Below are 23,970 nucleotides of genomic sequence, written 5' to 3'. Positions count from 1 at the left end.
TCATTAAAAATCCTTGCTATTGGGCTTGAAATTTCATGTGCCAGTTCCTTTAATATTCTTGGATGGAGATTATCCAGCCCCCTGATTTAGTCCCATTAAGCTGTTTGACTTCCACCTCAGATGTGGAAATTTCCACTTCCATATCCTCATTCCCATTAGCCACCCTTGCACTATCCCGAAGAACCTTATTACCACTTAAACACTTTGCCTCAGTTTAAGTGTTGTCACGCCTAGATTATCTTTAATTTCCACCCCATCCTCAGTGCTCAGCAGTCCCACTTCTTCTTTCCTTAGTTTCTTTCTACTTATATGGCTACAGAACCTTTTATTATTGGTTTTAATCTTCTTTGCAAGGTCCAACTCTGCTTGGCTTTTGACAGCTCTCTTTTCTGACCTCCAAGAGGAATCATCTTTCCTTGCTGATCTAGCCCATTCTGCTTTCTCTTAATACCCTCTTTGAGACGCTTATCCATTCAGCTTGGTCTGCAACCCTTCCCTACAAATGTTTTCCCCTTGCTTGCGATGCAGGCTTCAGACAGTTTTTGCAATGGTGACAAAGTAATTCCAAGCCTCCACCACATTCAGAACCTTGAGTTCAGTCCAGTCCACTTCCCTAACAAATTCCCTTAATTTTTTAAAGTTTGCCCTTTTGAAAATCAAGGACCCTAGAAGCAGATCTATTTTTGTTTATCCTTCCATTTAGTTTAAACTGAATTAGCTCATGATGACTTGAACCAAGGTTGTCCCTACAATCAGCTCGTCTGTGAGGTCCTTACGACTCACCAATACCAAATCTAAAATGGCATCACCTTCAGTTGGTGCAGTGATTCACACCCAGGAAAATCTGGGCCCTACTACTAGTAGTAACACTCATCCTCCAATCTGTGTGTGATTATGGGAAACTAACTTCCCAGATAATTCCCAGTATTTATTTCATTAAAAACATTAAAGAGGTCTCTATCCATATCCAAATTGGATTCTGGGGGTTCTGTAGCATACCCCAAGCACTAGTCCTGGGGAACCTCTGGTAGTTCTTCCTCAGTGATTTTTGACCCAAAACAGACAGTCTTATCCATCACTTCCTTTATTTAGTCTACCTTGTAAAGGTGGTGGAGTAGTATATTAATGACATTTATTTCTGTCTTTCTTGAACAGCACATACCCTTCAATACCTGTACTCCAGTCATGACGACTATTCTACCACATTTGCTATCCTTACAATACCTGGTTTCACTTCCTGCATGAGTAGTTCTAGTTCCTCCATTTTGTTATCCAGGCTCCTTGCATTGGTGTACAAACATTTTAATTGTTTCTGCTTGGCTTTGCCCAGATTCCTCACCCAATTGGGTACAGCCATTTTACTGCCAGTGTCACCTACCTGTTAGCTTAATTGATATGAGCACTCTTTCCTCTTAACGTTCATTCTTCTACCCCCTGCTGTTCCTTTCTCCATTGCTGCATTCTCTTTCTTGATTTTCCTCCATCAACATTAGAATCAGACATGAAGATTACACGATCATCTCCCAACCATCTCCTCTGAGTTCCTAGTTTAAAGCTCTTTTAATCATTTGTGCCAACCTCCAACCCAGATGTCTATTTCCCTCCCTACTCAGGTGGAGTCTGTCCCATGACAACAGTCCTCTGTCCCTGAATACTTCCCAGTGGTCAAACACTCCAAAACCCACCTTATAGCACCACTGCCTGAGCCATCTGTTGATCATCATACCTTTGAGATCTGGATGCACTGGGCTTGGGGGGTGGAGAAGGAGTGCTGTTCCTAGGTGCAGGGGCAACGGGACTCAGCAGGGGATCCCGGTGAAGATGGTTGGAGCTCAGCAGGGAGGTCTGGGTGTGGGGGCTCAGTGGGGAGGTTCGGGTGCTGGGGTAGTGGGGCTTGATAGGGTGGGGATCGAGGCGCAGCAGGTCGGGGATCAGTGGGGTGGAGGGGGCTCAGAGGGGTCCAGGTGTATGGCAGTAGGGATTGTCAGGGTGAGTTTGATGGGCCTGCTTAACAGGGGAGCCCCAGCTGCTGCCGAGGGGATACTGCATGCCAGACTCTTGCTTCTCCCCACAATTCCCCTATCCCCTTTCTTCTCTATCCCCCTCCCCTCACTCCCACGTTCCCCTCCCCCTGCTCTATTCCACCCCTTCCTTCCTCACTGCCTCTTCCCCAACCCCCGCTTACCCAGCCCCACCGCAGGCACTCACTGTTGCACAGAAAACAGGAAAGCTCCCAGCACACACAAAGGGAGCACAAATACCACTCGGACTCAGGAGGCGGTGTTCAGCTGCAGAGGCAGCAGAGCGGAAAGCAGCCTCCTTCAGCTGGATAGCTGTGTGCTTGCAGAAATGAGGGCAGGCAGTGGCATAGAACCCTGTGTGTCTCCCCTGTGCCTCACTCTGTTTGGAGGGGGCAATCCCCCCCAAAAAACTGCAGCCATGGTCACCCCACCTCCCTCCTCCAGCGTGGCTTCCCTTTGCTTCCCTGCCATTTTCTGCAGGGAAGCCCAGGAATTCTACAGGAGAGCCATTTTTAGTGGGCATGCAGAATCTCCCAGGCAGTATACTTCCTTCAGTTTGCATGTGAAACTCCAGAAAAAGACCTGTAAATTACTCTACGATTTCTATATTTAAAATAATCACTATGAGTTATATCTATTCCTCTTAGTTTTAATTAGAGTATGAAAACAAATATTGTATTAAGAAACCCTGATGCTTTAGTGAAGCACCATGTGTAATTTCAGTGTATTATATACAGATAGTACAGATATATTTTCTATAGGAAAAATGAACAGAAATATATGTGTAAACATTCTCTGTGAAAGCCTGCCACCCACTGAAGTCAACTGCAGAACTCCCATTGACTTCAGTGGGGCAGGATTTCACCTCTAAAGCATATAGCAGTGACAGAATATTTTAAAAGTGCATACGTTATGTGCAACAATTCTTTAATTTTGAACATTTTATATAAGCATATTTAATTCATATCTATTACGCCTCCTTAATTCAGTCTCTTCTGGTTCCAGTATCTCTCTATTTATTATTTCTTGAACTTCTATCACCTTTGGCTCAATCAGCTGACTAAGTGTGAATTCATCATCACACAGTTCATACTCTTCCTTTCTGTAAAAACCATCAGTATCTTCAAGCACATCTTCAATACTATGATCTTCTTTGTCATCTGCTTTTTCCTGAGTGTGTCTGCCAAACGACTGAATGAGATCTTCAAGTTTCTCATTACACGTGTGATTAACATCTTAGTTTACAAAACAAGAAAATGGAGATTTAAGATTAGTGATAGAGTTTTCAGTTTCAGAAGTCATTCTTAGACGTTTCAGTTTGAATTCCTCCAAAAAGTCTGACTAATGCATTAGAGACCTATTGAGGCTGAGAACTCATGATGCAGTCAGACAATTCCAGTCTCACTAATAAAGCAGCAGAGGACTTCTGGCTCTAAATGCAGCAGTGTATCCTGGTAGGATTGAACTGTGTTCCCACCTCTAAAGATCCAACATCTCAATTTGTAACTAGGTACCCCACAGGTAAGAAGTGAGCTGCTACTTTTATAGACTACAACAAGTGGCAAAAAATAAGATTTTAAAATACTGTCTGATAATATTCACCAGTATGGAAAGTAAGAACCATATTGCATCCAAGATGTATGAACTGAACATTCAATTATTTACAACTTAAGTAAGCTAAACACTGATTTTACTGTAATAAGGATCTACAACAGGGGTCTCAAACACGCAGTCCGCAGAGCTATTAGCTGTGGCCCGCCAAGTTCTCCGTATCCCCTCCCAGTTATTTCCTGCAGCTACCAAGCTCCCCTCCCCCGCCGCCTCTCCAATGCGCCTCATCCCTGCTCCTCTACCTACCTCCAGGCTCTTCCAGCCGCCAAACAAAGTGCTGTTTGGCAGCACTTAGCGGTTTCCAGGAGGGGCGGCGGGAGCGGGGAGCTGTGTGCTCAGGAGAGGAGGCGGATAAGAGGCGGGGCAGGGATTTGGGGAAGGGGTAGTGGGCAGTGTCAGTGATGCGGCCCACAGGTCAATGTATTAGTCTTCATGTGGCCCTCCTCGTAATTTGAGTTTAAGATCCCTGATCTACAACATTGACTGAAAACTAGAAGTACCTTTTAGTTTCATTTCTGATTTATCCAATCCACTTTCCTTCATCAGCTGTCTAATGGACTGGAGCTGTGTCATTATTTCATCTTTCTGTTCACAAGCCAAAGCATTAACACTGAAATGAAGAAAGACACAAGAAGCTGAAGGTTCACCTGAGCTACAACTGGAAATGAATACTTGTCAAAATTGCATTGAAAATATTATTCTGACTCCAGAATAGATCGAACTATTTTTTCCAGGTGAATTACTACTACCATGGTTGGAGTGACTAAACAGTTTGAAAACTTGTTGGCAACCATCATTACATTTCCTCTGAAGATTGAGGGAGAAAAAAGCAAAACTGAAATATAGCTACTGGCTGATTTCATTACTGAATTTTTATGATGGGTGTTCCAGATTAAGTGCCCAATGAAACATGAAATTAACGATGAAAGCTATTCTAGACAACTTGTCTAAAGACCTCAGAAGGGGAACATTACAGCTTCGATAAGAGTGTTTTATCAAGATGTTTTGTTTTGAAGAGATTGCCGTTAGAGTATTAGCCAATTGCAAGTTTGTCATTTAATTTTCTGGATTTAATAAGTTTCAACACATGCAGTACCTGTTAAATTTAATAATGTATTGAAAGTTAAGTTCAAGAACAGCACTGAGGTAATACATTTGCTTTAATTGAATAATGTAGTTCTCATGAAAGATGTCAAATCAACACCCAGTACTCAGTTCACATGCAGATAGGGACTCTTGATTGCTGATGTACAACACTCCCAATTAGTGTGCCTCAACCCTACTTCAGGGGAGGTACTTTTCTAGAGGTATAGGGAATAACTAACATGAGCTACTTATTTTCTACTGAAACTACCAATGGATCAGAAATTATGATAATTCCCTATGATATACATTCATAGCCACCTAAACCAAATAAGTTAAGTTAATAAAGGCCAAATATGGTTGCTATCAAATGGTAGTTACTTTTGGTCACTACCCATGATCTGGAAGGGGAAGAAACTCCATATTATGTTAAGTCATGAGCCATCCAATCCCCAGCAAAGAATTTCAAATGCTATTTAGGTTTACTTTGTATTTAGAAGAGATTTCACTAAACTATACTTACTTCTCCTTCCTCAGAATCAGTATTAAGTTTCAATTAAGATCAGTTTTTCTACAACTGGGCTTTCCATAATTTTGAAGACAATCTTTAATAAAAATCATTTAAGAAACCAGGAATTTTACTTAGTACTTAAGATAATATTGTTTCTAAAGAACTGAAGCAAAATTGGTGAACGTGTTTTATATGGATGTTTTGAATGTGGCAAGACATGAAAATACCACTTTGCAGTATTATCATCCCATTACTATGCAGCTTACATCTGTATGTCAAAAAGGGAGCTGTCTGTAGGAATGCCTGTTTAAATCTGAAGAGTTGGCTACTGTCTGTACAGCATTATACAAATGCTACATTACAAACAAGGTTTCTCAGTACCTCATAAATAAGATAATCTTGATGTTTGTAACTCCCTAAAAAAGTTAGAAGTCAATTAGTATAACTTTATTTAAGGCATAACCTGTATTCCTTATCCTGGAATTACTCACCAGTTTGACAGTGGGTCTAACTGAGTCAATAAAGAATTTAAAATTTTCTCTGTCTGTGCTAGATGCTGCTCCAGTTCCAAAAGCTGATGTTCTAAAAGAAAAGAGTGTATTAGACATGTGTTCGCACTGCAAAATGGCAGCAAAGAAATAAAAACCAATTATATTTCTGGTTGGGTATATATCAAAGAAATAAAGTAACCCCGTCTCTGTAAAACTTTGGAGTGACTGTGTGTAAAAGTTGCTCAGCTCTTGGCACTATCTTACTAAAAAAAGGAGGAACTGAGTTCAGAAAAAGTAACTCCAGTTATCAGACAAATGCGGGAAAAAATTGACGAATGAAAAAGAAAAACTATACACACAATTATTTTTCTAAGCATGATGGGGAGGACACCCTAATAAGTTATAGGGATTTGAAGGATGTAAACACCAGCAAAGGCACAGGAGTTGGTTAGGGTAGTAAATAAAAAGCAATGTAACTAGGAGCAATAAAGGGGAAATCATGACTACAAAGGCAAAACATCCTGAGAGTAAATATTAAGCTCTCTTGCAGGTTCCCAAAGGACGTAACAGAAACCACATTACTTGGCATTTAGACTAGGCTCAAAAAGACACTAGAAAGTGTGTTGTGGGAACAATCCTTTATTAATATGCAGTGGTAATGGATTACTCCATTACTCCTTACTACATCTCTTCTATAAAGCTGTTAAACTTTATAGTATAGTTAAAAATCATGACATGCCCAGTCTGACCTACTCTAAAAAATGACATTAGTACACATTGATCTTCTGCTCTAGAGTGCAAGACCCAAGAAAACAGATTGTAATCTACTTAAACTGCCAAACTCCCACTCTCAAAATTACTTTATTGGAGAATATTCAACCAACCATAACGGGTGGGCAAACTATGGCCTGGGGGCCACATCCAGCCCTTCAGATGTTTTAATCTGGCCCTCGAGCTCCCGCTAGGGAGCAGGGTCATGGGCTTGCCCCACTCCGCATGCGTCATGGCTCCCAAAAGCAGCAGCATGTCCCCCCTCCGGCTCCTACGTGACCAATGGGAGCTGCAGGGGTGGTGCCTGCGGACAGGGCAGCGCACAGAGCCGCCTAGCCACTTCTTAATGTGGAAGACAGAGCGGGGTCCCAGCCCAGAGAACTCTCTTGCACCCGCAACCCCATCCCAGAGCCCGCATCCCCAGCCAGAGCTCCCTCCTGTACCCTAAACTCACCATTTCTGGCCCCACCCCAGAGCCTGCACCCCCAGCCGGAGCCCTCACCCTAACCCCCAATTTCGTGAGCAATCATGGCCTGCCACACAATTTCCATACCCAGATGTGGCCCTTGGGCCAAAGAGTTTGCACACCCCTGAACCATAATAATGGCCATCCTGGATCAGACCAATGGTCCATCTAGACCCGTATCCTGTCTTCCAACAGTGGCCAATGTCAGGTGCTTCAGAGGGAATGAATAAAATGGGGCAATTATCAAGTGATTCATCCCCTGACGTCCACTCCCAGCATCTCATAGTCAAAGGCCAGGGACACCCCCTAGAGCACAGGATTGCATCCCTGACCATCTTGGCTAATACCCACTGATGGGTATTATAATAGTATTATAATATCCTCCATGAACTTATTGATCTCATTTTTGAACTGAGTTATACTTTTGGCCTTCACAACATCCCCTGGCAATGAGTTGCACAGGTTGGCTGTGCACTGCGTGAAGAAGTACTTCCATTTGTTTGTTTTAAACCTACTGCCTATTAATTTCATTGGGTTACCCCCTGGTTCTAGTGTTATGTGAAGGAGTAAATACCACTTATTTACTTTCTCCACACCAGTCACAATCATATTCCCCCTTCATCATCATCATCTCCTCTTTTCAAAACTGAGGAGTCACAGTCTTATTAAACTCTCCTCATATGGAAGCTGTTCTATACCCCTAATCATTTTTGTTGCCCTTCTCTGTACTTTTTCCAATTCTAATAGATCTTTGAGATGGGGTGACCAGAACGAGACATAGTATTCAAGGTATGGGCATACCATGGATTTATATAATGGCATCTAATTTACTATCTTATCTTCTATCCTTTTCCTAATTATTCCTAACGTTCGGTTCACTTTTTGGAATGCGACTGTGCATTGAGTGGACGTTTTCACAGAACTATCCATAATGACTCCAAGATCTCTTAAGTGGTAATAGCGAATTTAGATCCCATTGTCTTGTATGTACAATTGGGATTAGGTTTTCCAGTGTGCATTACTTTGCATTTATCAACCAAGAATGTCCTGTTACAGCAAGTTATTCTAAATGTATATTGTGTCCTCATTGCCAAAAAGAACAAGCCAACCAATAAACAAAAGTCATGCCCTTAGCATTTTGAAACCAAAGGCTCACAAATAGCTCCTTTACCTGAAAAATGAAAAAAAGAATTCTATAAATGTAGAAACAGACAAATTGCTAAGGATGGACAGACAAGAACAGCACAAGCATGTAGAGACAAAAATCAGAACGCCTAAGACAAAAATGTGTTACGTCTAGCAAGAAACAAAAGGCAATATGAAGAGGTTCTAGAAATACATTAGGAGGAAGAGAAAGTACTGGACCACAGCTTAGCTGGAGAAGGAGAACTAAGAACACGTGACATCAAGAAGGCTGAGGTGTTTAATGCCTGTTTTGCTTAAGTCTTCCATAAAAAGGTTAACACAATATTAACAATAAGAGGGAAGGAACAAGTTAGAGAATATTTAGATAAATTAGATGCATTCAAGATGGCAGGGCCTGACAAAGTTTACCCTAAGGAACTGAAGGAATTAGACATAGCAATCTCAGAATCATTGGGAATTATCTTCAAAAATTCACAGAGGACGGGTACGGTCCCAGAAGCCTGGAAAACAGCAAACATAGTACATATCTTTAAAAAGGCGAACAAAGGACTCAGCTAATTAGAGACCAGTCAGCCTAACTTTGATACTTGTAAAAATACTGGAACAAGTTATTAAAACAATCAATCAATCAGTTTGTAAGTGCCTACAGGATAATAGGGTTTCATGTAATAGTCCACATGGATTCATCAAAAATAAATCCTGACAGGCTCCTTCTTCGATAGGGTTACTGGCCCACTGGCTGGGGTGGAAGTAGCATGTGTGATAGATCTTGATGTTAGTAAAGCTTTTGACACAGTCCCACATGACAGTCTATTAAGCAAACTAGGGAAATGTAGTCTAGAAGAAGTTACTATAGGGTGGATGCACAGCTGGTTGAAAGACCATTCTCAAATAGTAGTTAACAACAGTTCACTTGGAATGAAGTGGAGAATATGCTCGTAAAGTCTAAGGAGGACATCAAGCTGGGAGGGGTTTCAAACACTTTGAAGGACAGGATTAGAATTAAAAACAAAACTGAAGAACTGGTCTGGAATCAACAAGATGAAATTCAATAAAGACAAAAGCAAAGTACTGCACTTTGGAAGGAAAAAAATCAAATGTGTGAACACAAATTGGGAAATAACTTGCTAGGCAGTAGTATTGCAGAAAAGGATGAGGGTGTTATAGTGGATCATAAATTGAAAATGAGCCAACAATGTGAATCAGTTTCAAGAAACTCAAATGTCATTCTGGGACGTATTAAGAAGGGTTGTATGCAACACAGGAGATAATTGTCCCACTCTAGTTAGCAATGGTAGGCCTCAGCTAAAGTTGTGTGTCCAATTTTGGGCACCACACTTTAAGAAATATGTGGACAAGCTAGAGAGTCCTGGGGAAAGCAACAAAAAGGATAAGAAGTTTAGAAAACCTGAACTATCAGGAAAGGTAAAACAATGGGACATATTTAGTCTTGAGAAAAGAAAGCTGAGGGAGGACTTCAGTCTTCAAATATGTTAAGGGCTGTTATAAAGAAAGACGACAGTGATGAATTGTTCTCCATGTACACTCAAGGCAGGACAAGAAGTCAATTGTTTAATCTGCAGCAACGGAGATTTAGGGTGGATATTAAGAAAAACACTCACTAAAACAATAGGTAAGCTCTGGACTAGGCTTCCAAAGAAGGTTGCGAAATCCCTACCATTGGAGGCTTTTAGGAACAGGTTGGACAAACACCTGTCAGGTATGATCTTGGTATGCTTGGTGCTGCCTCAGCACAGTGGGTGGGCTAGAAAGCTGCTCCGAGTCCCTTCCAGACCCACATTTCTCTGACTGTAAGTATGCCACTACTGAGCACTGCTCTATGCCTATCACATACCCAAGCACCTAATTTTAAATTAACAGTCTTGCTAATGTTCTTCAAAGCATTTTAATAAACTAAGGGATTGGGTTTTGTTCTGCAACATATCAATGAATGCATATGGTTTTATTTTAGAAGGAAAACTATGCATTTTGCAATTATGCAGGTTCTGAACTGATGCCTTGCCTGTTTCTTTTGCCTTATCTTCTGTATTTTTCTGTTTCTTGGAAGAACTTCCTTCTTGAGATTTCATCTAAAAAAAAGTGAAGTTACACTTAACCCAACATAATAGCTTAATATATGTTTTAGAAGATAGAAACCTTATTTAAGCATCTAAATCTATTAAAAGTCTCAGCTACTGTTTACTTTGTGATATTTTCATTCACCCTTGATCCCCCCACTCCTCAAATGCAGCAAAGCTCTCACTGAAACTATCCAAAGCTTTTTGCTAAAGGGACATTTTAACATTTGTGAAATAATATCCATAAAACGTTTGTCCAAATCACTCTAGTTTTGCTAGTGTAGTAGGTGTCCTGTTGCTTTCAGCAGATGCATTATATGAAACAAAATAATTTTATTTGTTTCAGATTATCTCACCAGAAGTACTCACTTCAGAATCAGGCAATTTATTTCAGAAGCTGCCAGAAAACAAGCCAAGGATAACAAAGATGCGTGTATAAAACTACGTTCAAGATCTTACATATGTTCATCGATCCAAAATATTTTGACTTCTACCTCAAATATGTCATTGTAAGCACATAGAAAAAAAACACTGATTTACACTGCTACCTTAAACTAGGTGCCACATTTTTGTCAAAATGGTTTACAGAATTTCTCAAGTCACTGTATGAACAATGCATGAAAATTGCTATACGGCTATTCAATTGTGCAAATACACAAATTGGTCTCAAATTTATTAAGGGGAATTTGTTTTAGCAGACACATTAACACCTTCAATTTACATTTAACCACAAAAATCTTCAGAAATTTAACCTCCTAGACCATATAATTATGCAAGACAATTAAGACTCCATTTCTGATCAATGTATGCTAACTGCCTCAACAACAGTAGGTTAATAAATCTCCAAGTATGTGAAGACTATAAACACCAAGAATGCTGAGGAATGCCAGCATACAGGGTGGTAGGGAGAAATCTCAATGGGAATGATACCTTTATTTAAAAAAAAAAAAAAAAAAAAGTTATGCTGAATGTCAGGAAAATTTTCTTGATAAGGTCTTTCAGGCCCTGGAATTCTCCCCCAAGAAAAGTGGTGGAAGCCCTATCTATATCTAGGGCTTCCGCTATTTTTCTTGGGAAAAATTCCAGGGCCTGAAAGATCTTATCAAGGAAAACAAAAATATATATATAATATAATATCTGGGGCATTTAAAAGGCAAAGGGGGGAGGTTTTGCTTTTAATACTGGATAAGCAACCTCTAGCAATGACCTTTTCTCTCCAACCATACAGTTAAGCCTCTTGTAGCACAGGCCCTCATCCTGAATCTCAATTACCACTACCTTTTCTTCTCCAGCTTTGAGAAATGCAGTCTGCCCTGCTTATATCGCTGCAAAAATAGTTTTCATGGCTCACCACTTTGAGTAGGTCAGCCCCCTTTGCATTCCTCCTTCTCCTCACAGCAAACACGCTACTCATCTTTTCTTTTAAGGCCCTCCGTGATACTTCTGCAGGAATTCTATGCCAAAAAATTCTGCATATTTTGTCAAAATAACACAATATAATCATGCTTATGTCAATTATTTTGGTAATACAGCAAGTATGTCTGTAATAATTGCTGGAAAGGAGCCTGGGAGTGAACCTGGAGGGTTGTTGGGTGTGGGTGGGAGAGTATGGAACAGGGTGTTTGTTTGTTTGTTTTGAGGGGGGTGGATTGTTAGGCAGTTCGGAAGCATCCCCCACACTGACCCTAGCCTCTCACCCTCACTCAGCCACCCTCCCATGCCCCCTGGGGTCCTACAACACCTCCCTCACTCAGCCACCCACCCATACGCCCTGCCTGCCCCATCACCCTGCACCCCCATGTCCCCTGGGGTTCCCCTCATCACCCTGCACCTCCAGTCCTAGTCAGCCCCTAGCTCAATGCTGTCACCCCAGTAGCTCCTGTGCCCCCACCCCAGTCTGTCCCCCACACCCTTCTGAACCCCAGTCTATGTGACCCCCAGCAGCCCTGTGTGCCCTGCTCTGTCCATCCCTCCATATCCTGAGTCTCCTCACCTGGCCCTGTTGGCAGGGCACTGTGAGGAATGCAGTCTCTCCCCTCCTCCCCATCTGCAGCTGGCTGCTCCAGCCTGAGTCAGCTGCCCTCTGTTCTGGCATCACAGCAGCCCCTGGTGGGTAAAATGTGTAACCACAGCACCTCTCCAGCAGAATTCTATTTTCTGCAGAGAAAAAAAAAAAAAAAATCTGTGAGGGACATGAATTCTCCACATGTGCAGTGGCACAGAATTCCCCAGAAGTACCTTCGAGGCCTGTCCTCCATTATCTCCTATGCACATGAAGATGTCAACTTCAGCAGCATCCGCTTTGATAATGACACCAACCTTTGTAAATTTAACAAATGTGTTACAAACAAGCACCTTCACGCTCTCTCCCATATTGCTTCTCATGCATGGGAGGAGGTTCCCGATAAACACCCACAAGGCCAACTGATCAGCCTCCTTAAAACTCTCTTCTCTCACGATGTCCATAAAAGAAACTTACACCAGCTGCTGACTGCTGTTAAACGTGACAACTACTTTTCATGCTGACCAGTTTTGACTTATTACCTTATGCTCCTTGTTTGTTGTACTCACCTGTAGTCTCTGGTCTCATTTAGACTGTAATCACTTCAGAAAAGCGACTGTCATTTTATTATGTGTTTGTATAGTGCCCAGAATGGTTTTCTCCAGTTCTAGGACTAGAGATCTTAGTAGCTACCACAATGCAAATAAATATCAGGTCCTCACTACACTAGAAAACTGGATTACCACCTCTCTTTTGGCACTAAAAATACATATGGTGTTCTATTTTTTAAACAAAATTCCCCATTGTTGCTGCATAACTGATGGGAGGAAAAAAGTCTAGACTTTTCTTACCGCTAAAGATTTCAGGGCGTGTCTATACAGTGCTCCTAGCATGCTCTAGAAGGTACCTAGTGACATGAATTAGGTACCTTTAGACCCTGCTGGCATGTTCTAAGACAAGGCAGATAGATTTACTCCTGAGAGAATTTTACAGAAAAAAAATTAAAAATTCTACCTATTTTGTCTGTCAGACCACCACCACCACACCATTTTCAATTATTTGCTGAAAAGTATTTTGAAATAAATTACCTAAATAACTGAAAATGGTGTGGTTCATAGAATCATAGAATATCAGGGTTGGAAGAGACCTCAGGAGGTCATCTAGTCCAACCCCCTGCTGAAAGCAGGACCAATCCCCAATTTTTGCCCCAGATCCCTAAATGGCCCCCTCAGGGATTGAACTCACAACCCTGGGTTTAGCAGGCCAAAGCTCAAACCACTGAGCTATCCTCCATTGTGTTACTGTGTTATTTTGACAAATAAAATAGGCAGCATTTTGCAGAAATTAAAGTTTTTAGGCACAGAATTTTTAATTTTAGGTTCAGCATTCCCTCAAGAGTACCAGGGTTCTGTGTGCTACAATTTAGATGCAGGCAGCTCTGTGGGAAATCCAGGTGCAAGGGGGATCTGTATGCACAGGGACTCGTTGTGGGGTTCTGGGTGCAGGGGAGTCTAGGTGAAGATGGTTAGGGCTCAGTGCTGGGGGGTCCGGATGCTGGGGCAGTGGTTGAGGTTTGAGGGGGTGGAGGGCTCTGGATGCAGGGAAGTCTGAGGGTGGGGGGCTCCTGATGCAAGGGGTGAGGCTTGGCAGGGTGGGAATTCCGGAGGGGGCAGGGGAGCTGGGACTGGTCCAGATGCACAAAGGTTGGGTAGACAGGGGGAACAGCTCCCCATACAGTGACCCCTTTCCTCGCGGAGGAGGAACAGTGGGGCTAAGAAATGGGGGGGATGGGTCACTGTACGGGGAGCTGCTCCCCGTCTGACCAACCCCCATGCATCTAGACTCACCCCACATACCCAAACCCCTCACTGAGCCTCACTCTCCCACATGCAGAACTCCCAAACACTGAGCCTCACCCTCTGCACCCACACCCCTCCGCCATTCAGAGCTTCCTGCAGCTTGGGGGAGGTTTCTGGGGGGTTGATCTGACCCAACCCTAGTTGCTCCATGTGGGGGAGGGGGAACTTCATCTCCATGTCGTCCTCCTCCCCCATCCCCTGCCCAGCTGGGACTAATGTCCTTGTGCAGCCAGGGCACCTCCAGACACCTCCAGCCCCTTTCCCTCCAGCAGTGAGACTTACCTATCCCCCAGCTGCTCCAGGTGCCTGGACAAATGCATCTGCACTGCCAGGACGTGAGCACTGGTACAGCTTCTCTTTGCTTCACCACAGAAACCATTTTTCTGCAGGGAAGCAAAGAGAATCTGCAGGGGGACACATTTCTATGTGGGAAGAGAGAGAGAGAGAGAGAGTTTGAGCTGCTGCTTAGATTATGAATAGTACTATTATATGAGGCTGTATCTCCAAAGTCTTGCCCAAGACCCAGAGAGGGAAGTTAGGATCTTAGATTTTAAATGTAAAAGACAAGAGGAAAAATGAAGAGTTAGAAAGTCTCCATACACAAAAAAAAAAAGCAGTAAACAGCACAGTTTTTACTTTGCAGCTCACCTTTGAAACGACACTGGGCAAAAACCAAAATAGGAGTATTTTGAAGAACAATCTGCATGGACACAGGGGAGGAACAAATGACCTGTTAGGTCTTCACAATCTCTCACTTCTATGGTTAAGATATTTATATTTAATATTTACCTTTAGGAATTTGTATGCTGCAAACACCCCCACACCAATAGCATACAAGGGCATGAGAGTAAAAGCTAAGTCTTTGCCACTTCCTCTAGTTCTCTCACTCTTCCTGTCCTTTTCCCTTACATGCCTCATCTGCTGAAAGCTTTGGTATGCTTTACTTTCAGAACCTCCTGAATTCAGATGAGACTGATGAACTCTCTCAGAGGCACCTGCAAAATGAAATATTTTAAAAGAAAAAGTTTAGCCTTGTAGTTAATTTCAAAATGAGACTGTTCTGAGATTTTCCTCCTTGTAGATTCACCATTTCTTTAATATTGTGTCAACTGAAAGCTATTATAAAACAACCACATACAAGACTACACTAGACCACCCTTTCACATATGCACAGTAAAGGTTATCTTTAAAAAATTCTCAAAGTAAAACACTCTTTCTTCAAAGCTACTAAATTAAACACAGTACAAGATACTAGGCGATTTCTTTCTTACCAATGGAAATAATTTGGCAAAGTAATTGCAAACTGCAGTTAAGTTAGATATAACCAGTAATACACTGACATTAAAATGAAAATGCAAATAGCAATCTGGCATTGAACTTAAACCTACTGGAACTGATTTTTATTATTAGGATCAAACTTTCACTATTTTTTCCATAAAAAGAGCTTTGATTTCAGTATTATCTATCTTTAGAAACAGAAATTTAATGTCTCCCTGTCTAAGCAAGAGATATTCACTGAAATAACCAGATCAACATATGTAAAATACAGGTTTTAGCTCTAGGTTCAGTGTCATTGTGAATGCTCTTACGCACGTGTAGGAGTGTCATATCTCAGTACAGTTAAATATATAGTATTACACATATGCAGTACACATTTTCCAAACACTTAACTCTATTTCTAAAAAGGCTTTCCATGTGTCTTATTAAGATGTCCTATTGACAACTGAATCAACAAGGAGTCTGAAGTTTCAAAATTAGCGTCTTTGAAATGTGAATTGAGGAGAGCAAGAATTGTATTGAAGCATGAAAAGTCTGCCTCCCACATACCAATATGATCTAGAAAATGGAAAATGAAATTTTAGCAACCTTTATATGGCTAACCAATATATACCCTTAAGATGAAAAGAAGCATGAAGTTTCAGACTACAGTGTAATTCTTCCCCCAGAAATAAGTAACAAATGCATTCTTAGCTCAAGTGGCACCTCCCAGTCACAACTTCTAATATCCTTCAGAACACCAACACAGCTGAGGATTTCTAGTGAGAGTAACGAAGAACATAATTATAGACAGTTCTCATGTGAATCATAGTAAGCTTACTACTTCTGCCAATAGTTGCTAGCCTATGGCCATATTTTGCTGCCTATTGAACAATGTGCCTTAAAGTTTCCAGAGATGTGAGCCTTGTTTCATTTAACACCACTTCACAAGAAGGTGATACTGTACTTGAAAAAAAAACACTCCCTGGTATTATCTTACATCAAGATAGCCGTGTCCAGTGAATGTACAACAAGTGGGATTCAAGCCTTAAACAAAAATAGACATTGCAATTTTGTCACAGTCAAAGGAGAAAGATTACTAAAATAGATTCCTCTAGGTGGAGGAGTGGTTTTGATAAAAAAAAAAAATTGTAAGTCAAGAAGTGAAAACATGAACTTAGATGCAGGGAGACTAAATCATGATATTTTGTAAATCTAGAATACAATGTCTAATGTGAGAATAATTCTTAGGGGTTTTAGAATTATCTTAAAATGCCAAAGCCCTCACCAAAAAACATTCAGACCTCTAATGATGAATTGGCAGTATAGTTGAGATTAATATCAGCTCTTCAGTGGAGCGGTTCTCAACAACCCTTCAAGTTCTGTCATATTTAATCAGTTTGCAGCATCTGAAATTTGAGCAAGTTTTACATATCCAATTGTTGTTCCTTGGAACATGAAGTAGAGCCGGGTACCCATATTAAGATATCACATGAGCTACTCCAACTAATGCAGACAGAACTCAAGACAGCACAAACAGCTACCTCAATCAAGTTCATGGATATCCTGACAAAGCTAAAGAGTTTAAAATGACATTGGCAGGTAGCAAACAACGTTTGAATAAAACAGTTAAGTCATTAGGCCATTTTGTATTAACTCAAACCCAGGTAGATTTTGGGTTTAAGGTTCTTATCAAACCTTTGGCATAGCTCTGATTAAGGGATTGGTACTCAAAATTAGAAAGCCTGCTTTTTATAGCGCCGCAGTATTTTTAATATAGTGTCCAAAAGTCACTAGATTCTTTCCTAACATATGAATGACAAAAATTTAGTCTTAACAAACCAAAAAGGGTAAGGTGACATGGAAGAAATAGCATGCAATAATTATTTTTAAGATATATATTTTCCTTCACCTCGTTATTTTGCCCATTAATAGTTAGTCTTTACTTTCTGTTGCTTTAACTTGTGCTCAGTCATAGCCATTTGTACCTATTTCCAGTTTTGTTCGTTTTCAAAACATTTAAGTTACTTTAATCTCTTATTTCCTTTTTTTTTTTTAAAGCCATTTATGTAAACATTTCTACACGCTTAAACTTTGTTTAAATCAATCATCTTGTGTAGTCCTCATGACGAAGGCTACGATTTAGTCATGGGTATTTTTAGTAAAAGTCATGAACAGGTCATAGGCAATAAACAAAAATTCATGGCCAGTGACCTTTCTAAGGCTTTTACTAAAAATATCCATGACTAAATGGGTGGGGGCCGGGGGAGGGGGGAGACGCTGATGCGGGGGGAGCCGGCTGCTGCTGCTCAGGGGGAACACCACTCCAGCAGCGGCCAGTGCACCGAGCTGCGGGGCTGCCTGAGCAGCTGGGTGCAGAGCTGGTCCAGCAACTGCTGGTGTGGCTGTCCCCAGAGCCACTGAGCAGCTGGTCCCGGAGTCAGCTGCCTGAGCCACCCTGGGGTCAGCCACACTGGCCGCTGCAGAAGTCACAGAACCTGTGACTTCTGCAACCTTTGAGAAAACACATGGACAAGTTAAAGCACTTTCTTCGGTCTTCTTTCTTTTGCATAAATAACCAATGGGAAAACAGGCAGCATGATTTACTGACCAAACATCCAAGATGTGCAAGGGTCTTACCTAACGTATGAGTCAGAGTCTGGATATCTTCTGAATTGGCACAGGGAACTGAATATGTGGGAACTGCACAGCCAGCTAAAGAGTTTATTTTACTGTGTTACCATACCAAAACACTGGCTCCAGTAGGTAATGCACAGAAATGTGGGCCAAATGCTGGCCTCCAGTCAAACAGGATGAATTGATTTAACTCATTGATTTTGATCATGATTTAAATCAGCAAGCAGGAAATTTTTATTTAAATAAAGAATTTTAATCTCATTTTGCATTTGCACTTTTTAGTCCTTCTAATGAAAAGTTGAATCTCATTGGTTGGTAAATATATTGATTTTTAATTAAATATAGTCTTTACTCTAAGTTTGGTGGTACTTTTTGCTAATAAGGAGGAAATGCTATATCTATTTAATTATATAGCTTAAGACATTTATTCAGATTCTTATTTTTATTATGTTAAAAATGGCCTCTGGCATCTTATTTACTAAATGATTAATATGTTGCGTGTGATGTTTTTCCAGCTGCATGTAGATGGAAAATTAGAATTAAAGATAACTTGAAAATGGCGGGGTTTTGTGTTTTTTGTTAAATACAACCCATCTTAAATTCACTGCATAGGCAAGAAAAAAAGTTTATCAAGATATATTTTATATTTAAAACTAACTTATTTATTAAATAAAAGGAAGTATTAGCTATAGTTCCAATTGTTTCTGGTCTTCATGTACTTCAAGATTTTAAAACTAGTACATCGCATCCCAATTTTATTCATAGATTGGAAGAGAAAAACAAGCTTTCCCGCTTTTTCAGCTGCCAATCAGTATCTCAGTTTTGAACGGATTAGTCAGTGAAATGAAATACATGAATAAACTGAAATTGAGTGTGTTCTCTACACCTGAAGAGACTACTGCTATCAAAAGGTAGTTTAGCGCTCCAGCAAACTCTGATTCCAGGTGCTTAGCCAGTGACTTTCAACATTTCAGCAACATGACTCTTTAAATTTTACCAGCAAATATGTGCTGCTTGAATATTTAATTTAATTTAAATGGTTTTAAATAGATTATAATAAATTCAGGTCTTAACATAGGTTGTCAATCTCAAATTAATTTTGAATAGTTTTTTTTTAAATGTAATTTAAATTTTAAAAATCCATTTTTTAAAGTATTGATTTTTATCCACCCTGCAGCCGAGAACTCATCTTCAGTAATCGGCATGGAACATACTCAGATGTAGAAGGGATCTCTTGTAGTTCAGTGCAAACCCCTGTGACAGTGCCCCCCATAAGGCTTTATGGAAATACGCTTATGCATATATATGACATAACTGGAATATATTCTATGCTACATACGCCATGTAACATGTCTATATAAAGGTTATGATCTACTGCATCTATTAATCCTACTTGGGGGGCAAACAGCTGTGCATATCTCTCTATCAGTGTTCTAGAGGGCAAACAATTTATGAGTTTACCCTGTATAAGATTTATTCAGGGTTTGGGCCCCACTGGGAGTTGGGCGTCTGAGTGTCAAGGACAGGAACACTTCTGTAAACTGCTTTCAGTTAAGCCTACAGCTGTTAGGGGACATGGTTCAGACCTGGGTCTGGGTTTGCAGCAGGCTAGCGGGTCTGGCTCAAACCAGGCAGGGCACTGAAGTCCTAAACTGACAGGGCAGGAAAGCAGGAGCAGAAGTAGTCTTGTTATTTCTTCTGGTTTATAACTGCCTTCAATTTATCAAATCCTAAGGCTGTCTCAAGAAGTTAAATTGATCTAATTAATTACAAATATTAAAATGGAGCACTTGCCTTTAGATATATAGGGCCAAATCCTTGGCTGGCATAAATTAGCACAGTTCCATACCAATTTAGACCAGACAAGGATTTGGATTTAGTGAACAGCTCCAATCTCAGCACAGATGAAGATTATTAGTTTTAAACAAACATCACCCCCAATGCCTGTTTGCAGAAGTAAATACTAGCACATTATCCACCAATCAACATTATTTGATTTCCTTATTGAGATTGTAACACTCAGCTTTTTCACACTTCCCTGCATCCTGTTTTTACCATTTATTTGGAATAAAAATAAGACTAAGACCACCAGTTGGTTACAAGCAATACCTCGTTAGCCTAATAAAATGTGTGCTTTTGAGAACAGAGCATCATCTACACTTTTAGGAGAGGGGGAAAAGCTCCCAGTTACCTCCTCTCTATTAAATGAAACAAAGTGTGTCTTAGCAATGTCTCTATCTTGTGATTCCTTTATAATCACTTCATTCTGTTGACTGCAAATAGTTATGTTTATTTTATGCACCAGAACACTGGGGGAGTGTAGGAAGTTAGATAGTTTGACTTATTCAGAGTTGATTGTCACAAAACTCTTTTCAAGCTAGCCTCCGATGTGTAGCTCTAAACATGAAAACACAAAGCAATTCCAACTATTGGCCACATATAAGTGTTTACAGAGAGGGAGGCAAAGGCCAAAGCCTGGTCTACACTATAGGGTTGCCTTGACACAAGCGGTCTTACATCACCTAGCTGTGGAAGTCTTCACTTACATTTGACTTCAGCTGACATAAGTACCTCACTACACCAATTTAGTCACATCACCTCCCCAAGCAGCCTAGAATCAGGGTCAATGTAATTAGGTCAGCATCCGTGTAAACACGGAGTTGCTTACATCAACTACTAGATGCTTTCGGGAGCCACCCCACAATGCCCCACACTGGCGATAAAATTGGTAGAAGGGCTCCTGGTGGTGTCGAGGACCCACACCGCCAACACAAGGAGCCAAGCCTGCACAAGAACACAGGAGCGATCTGTGGCTGTATGCCAACATAAGATAGGTCGACATAATTGTGTTGGGTAGACACGGCCTAAAAAGGCTGTGGCTTCACCCCATTCCACAAACCCTCCTGACTGGAGACCAGGGTCACAGATTGCGCCATCTCTCACACCCCCAAGCTAACCCCCCGCGGGGGGAGGGGAATAGCATAAGAGAAATCGCTGCCTGTTACCCTTTCTCCCACCACCTCTCCTCCAGCTAGGGGGACAAGGGGGGGTTCAGCCTGTTACCCAAAGCCGGCCCACCGGCCTAAGGAGGACGCTTAACAACAAGTGGCGCCGCCAGTCTCCGCTGCTGCCGGGACACAAGGGAGGCTCGGGCGGCGGCTCCTCCGGAGACAAGTCGCAGCGCCCGGCGGGAGGGGGCGGTCTGTACCTGTGGGGGGCGGATAGGGACCGTAGCGACCGGGGCCAGCCTTGCCCCCCCGCAAGGCTCTGCCTGCTCCTCCTCCGCCCCCGAACAGCCTGGGCACCGCCACGAAGAGGCAGAGCAGCAGCACGACAGAGACCATGCCCTGCTGCAGCGCAGAGCCCGCCATGGCTGAGCCGCGCGCGCGCGCCCACACGCCCGCTGCGACGCCCTGGCCCGCTGTCGCTTCAGGAGGAAGGAGTCGGACCTGCCGAGGAGCTGCCAGGGAGCCCGGGATGAGAGGCGGCCCCAGCCCTGCTGCGGCTCCTCCTCCCCTGTCGGTATCGCCCCCCTGCGGGCTCCAGCCTCTCCTTGGCTAGCAGCAGGATCTGGTTCAGACAGCGCTGCAGTCACAGACTGTCCCCCAGCCCTGTCATGGGTCCCGCTCCCTCATTGCAAAACAGCCCCCAAACACCCCTGCACAGAGCCAGGGTCGCGCCTTACAGTCCTCCTAATACACCCACCACAGGAACACCACGTGGTGCAGTACAGCCCTGTTACACCCACCCACTGAAACACCACGATAGGAGCTGCTCAGTGCTCCAGTCAGGTCACACAGAAACACCACGATACGGAGCCTTTCAGTGCAGAATTTGGGGGGGGGGGGGGGGGGGGGGGGGGGGGGTGGAGGGTGAGAAAACCTGGATTTGTGCTGGAAATGGCCCACCTGATGATCACTTTAGATAAGCTATTACCAGCAGGACAGTGGGGTGGGAGGAGGTATTGGTTCATATTCTCTGTGTATATATAAAGTCTGCTGCAGTTTCCACGATATGCATCTGAGGAAGTGAGCTGTAGCTCACGAAAGCTTATGCTCTAATAAATTGGTTAGTCTCTAAGGTGCCACAAGTACTCCTTTTCTTTTTGCAAATACAGACTAACACGGCTGTTACTCTGAAACAGTGCAGTACAGTTATAATAAACACACATTCTTTAATGCAAAATAAAAATTAAGACATTATAAATACGCCTCATCCACAAAAAAGCAAGATTTAGTAATGCCAAATGCCTTTCCCCATGAGTGTTTTAGACTGAGATAGATGAAATCTTTAATAAATAAAATAAAATAAAACACGAATAATTAATTATTATTATTTATTGGACTATTGTAGCTGAATAGACGAGAAATTTCATTCCGTAATGGGAAATATTTACAATTTCAAAATATTTTCTCTCTCTCTCTCTTCACCCCCCCTACACACGCACACACACACTTACTTTTAATTCAGCATATATCCTTCTTATTACTCAACAGTGGAAAATGTAATTAGACAAGAACTCGAACTGTTCAGGTAGTTAGAAAGAATGGGGATGGAAAACCTCTGCGCTATAAGAAGTATATTGGGAATGCTGGAGTGGACTTGACACATTTTTGGAGGCTATGCAAATGTTTCCAGACTGGACCTGTTTCAAACATTTTCCAAGAAAGATCTCCAGAGTCTAAGCCCTCTCTGATCCGAAAGCCACCGCAAATTTAACTCCTCATCCTGACATCTGTTTGTCAGGAGCTATATGTTTTTACCAAGATGCAGGAGGTACCTATGCATTCCAGGGAGGCAAAGATTATTCTCATTCATACGTCTACAGACTTGGTGGCAACCAGGGGGTGACAAATGCACAGGGGACGGGACTCTTTGCTGCTGCAGAGCCTTGCAATTAATATCAGGTTGGAGGAAGGGATGGTTTTCAGGGAGAGCAGTAGAGTTAGTGATGCCATTATGTGTGAGTTCCAGGAAATCTGCAGGTGTCAGAGTGCTGTAGCTCGATGTCAACGGGAGGGAAAGAGGGCTATGTTAGTGCTTCCAGATTACTCTTTCGGAGGGGGATACAGAAAATGCTGCTGGGGAGGAATCCTGATGCGGAGTAGAATCTATACTGTGGACGAGTGGCGGGGACGACTTAGTGGGAGACTGTCAATGCATGCATGTTGTGAGGGGGCCCAGCCAGTGCTGTGTGTGTGGACGGGTCCCCGGAGGCGGAGGGGCTCAGTCAGAGCGGGGGGTCGGGCTCGCCTGGGGGCGGGAGAGTCTCTCTGGGACCGTTGCAGTCACAGCGCGAGCGCGCCCGGGGAGCCGTTTGAGAACTTGACTGGTGCCGCTCCCGGCGCCGGGTAGAGGCCGCCTGCGACCGCTGCCTCGCTCGGACCGGCGGCGCCATGCGGCTGTGGCTGCTGGCCGTGCTGGGGCTGGGAGTGCTGGCGGATGTCTGCCGCGTACAGGGCAGGAGCGCCAGGTCGGTCCTGCCGACCATCACCAACCAAACGTTCATCAACGCGTGCGTGCGGGAGCACAACAAGCACCGCACCGCCGTCCGGCCCGCGGCCGCCAACATGCTATACATGGTAGGGAGGGGCCGCTGGGCCCGGGTGATAAAGGGCGGGCGCAGCTGGGCGGGCTGCGGCCCCCTGGGAGACAAGAGGAGGACTGGTTGGAGGGCGCGCTGCCCCACGGGGGACGTTGGAGGAGGGGCTGGTTGGAGGGGCCGCTGCCCCACGGGGGACGTTGGAGGAGGGGCTGGTTGGAGGGGGCGCTGCCCCACGGGGGACGTTGGAGGAGGGGCTGGTTGGAGGGGCCGCTGTCCCATAGCGCCTATGACAGATCAAGGCTGGAACCAACCTAAGAGTCAGAAATGAAAAATAAAAATATTAATGAATAATTGACACCTAAATGGCTGGTGCTGCGAAAGCATTTTATAAAGGGAATGGTGAAGTGTAATTGTTCCTATTTTACAGATTAGACAAAAAGGCCACATCTACAATGTAGATCCAACAGGTGGGGAGCCATTTACACTACCATT

At 42.8% G+C, this 23,970-nt stretch overlaps 2 protein-coding genes across 2 annotated transcripts in view; one reads left to right on the top strand and one right to left on the bottom strand.

Moving 5' to 3' along the window:
* Positions 1-2,649: 2,649 nt before the first annotated feature.
* CCDC107 (coiled-coil domain containing 107) lies at positions 2,650-21,395 on the bottom strand. The gene is made up of 8 exons (XM_073327735.2): positions 21,142-21,395; positions 14,829-15,034; positions 14,688-14,739; positions 12,172-12,335; positions 10,124-10,190; positions 5,718-5,808; positions 4,133-4,242; positions 2,650-3,256 (listed from the first exon to the last, which is right to left on the bottom strand). Exons 1-8 carry the CDS (start codon positions 21,302-21,304, stop codon positions 2,964-2,966), a joined length of 1,146 nt encoding a protein of 381 aa, XP_073183836.2. The 5' UTR covers positions 21,305-21,395; the 3' UTR covers positions 2,650-2,963.
* A 1,934-nt stretch (positions 21,396-23,329) lies between these two features.
* LOC140906735 (glioma pathogenesis-related protein 1-like) overlaps positions 23,330-23,970 on the top strand; it is a 64,108-nt gene continuing 63,467 nt past the window's right edge. The window contains exon 1 of the mRNA XM_073331276.1: positions 23,330-23,515. Coding sequence (XP_073187377.1) covers positions 23,330-23,515 — 186 coding nt within the window. The remainder of the gene's footprint in view (positions 23,516-23,970) is intronic.

Source organism: Lepidochelys kempii, chromosome 1, assembly GCF_965140285.1.
Source record: "Lepidochelys kempii isolate rLepKem1 chromosome 1, rLepKem1.hap1, whole genome shotgun sequence".
Lineage (NCBI taxonomy): Eukaryota > Metazoa > Chordata > Testudines > Cheloniidae > Lepidochelys > Lepidochelys kempii.
Note: the sequence above shows the minus strand (reverse complement) of the source record. Positions and strands in the feature narration are given on the sequence as shown.

Excerpts from the sequence above, each read along its gene's own strand:
- CCDC107 (XM_073327735.2), bottom strand. The coding sequence starts at position 21,304 with ATGGCGGGCTCTGCGCTGCAGCAGGGCATGGTCTCTGTCGTGCTGCTG. Across the intron at positions 15,035-21,141 it reads TCCCTATCCGCCCCCCACAG|GTGCCTCTGAGAGAGTTCAT; the intron begins GTACAGACCGCC and ends TTCATTTTGCAG. Across the intron at positions 12,336-14,687 it reads TGCCCAGTGTCGTTTCAAAG|AAAATAGAATTCTGCTGGAG; the intron begins GTGAGCTGCAAA and ends TTTTCTCTGCAG.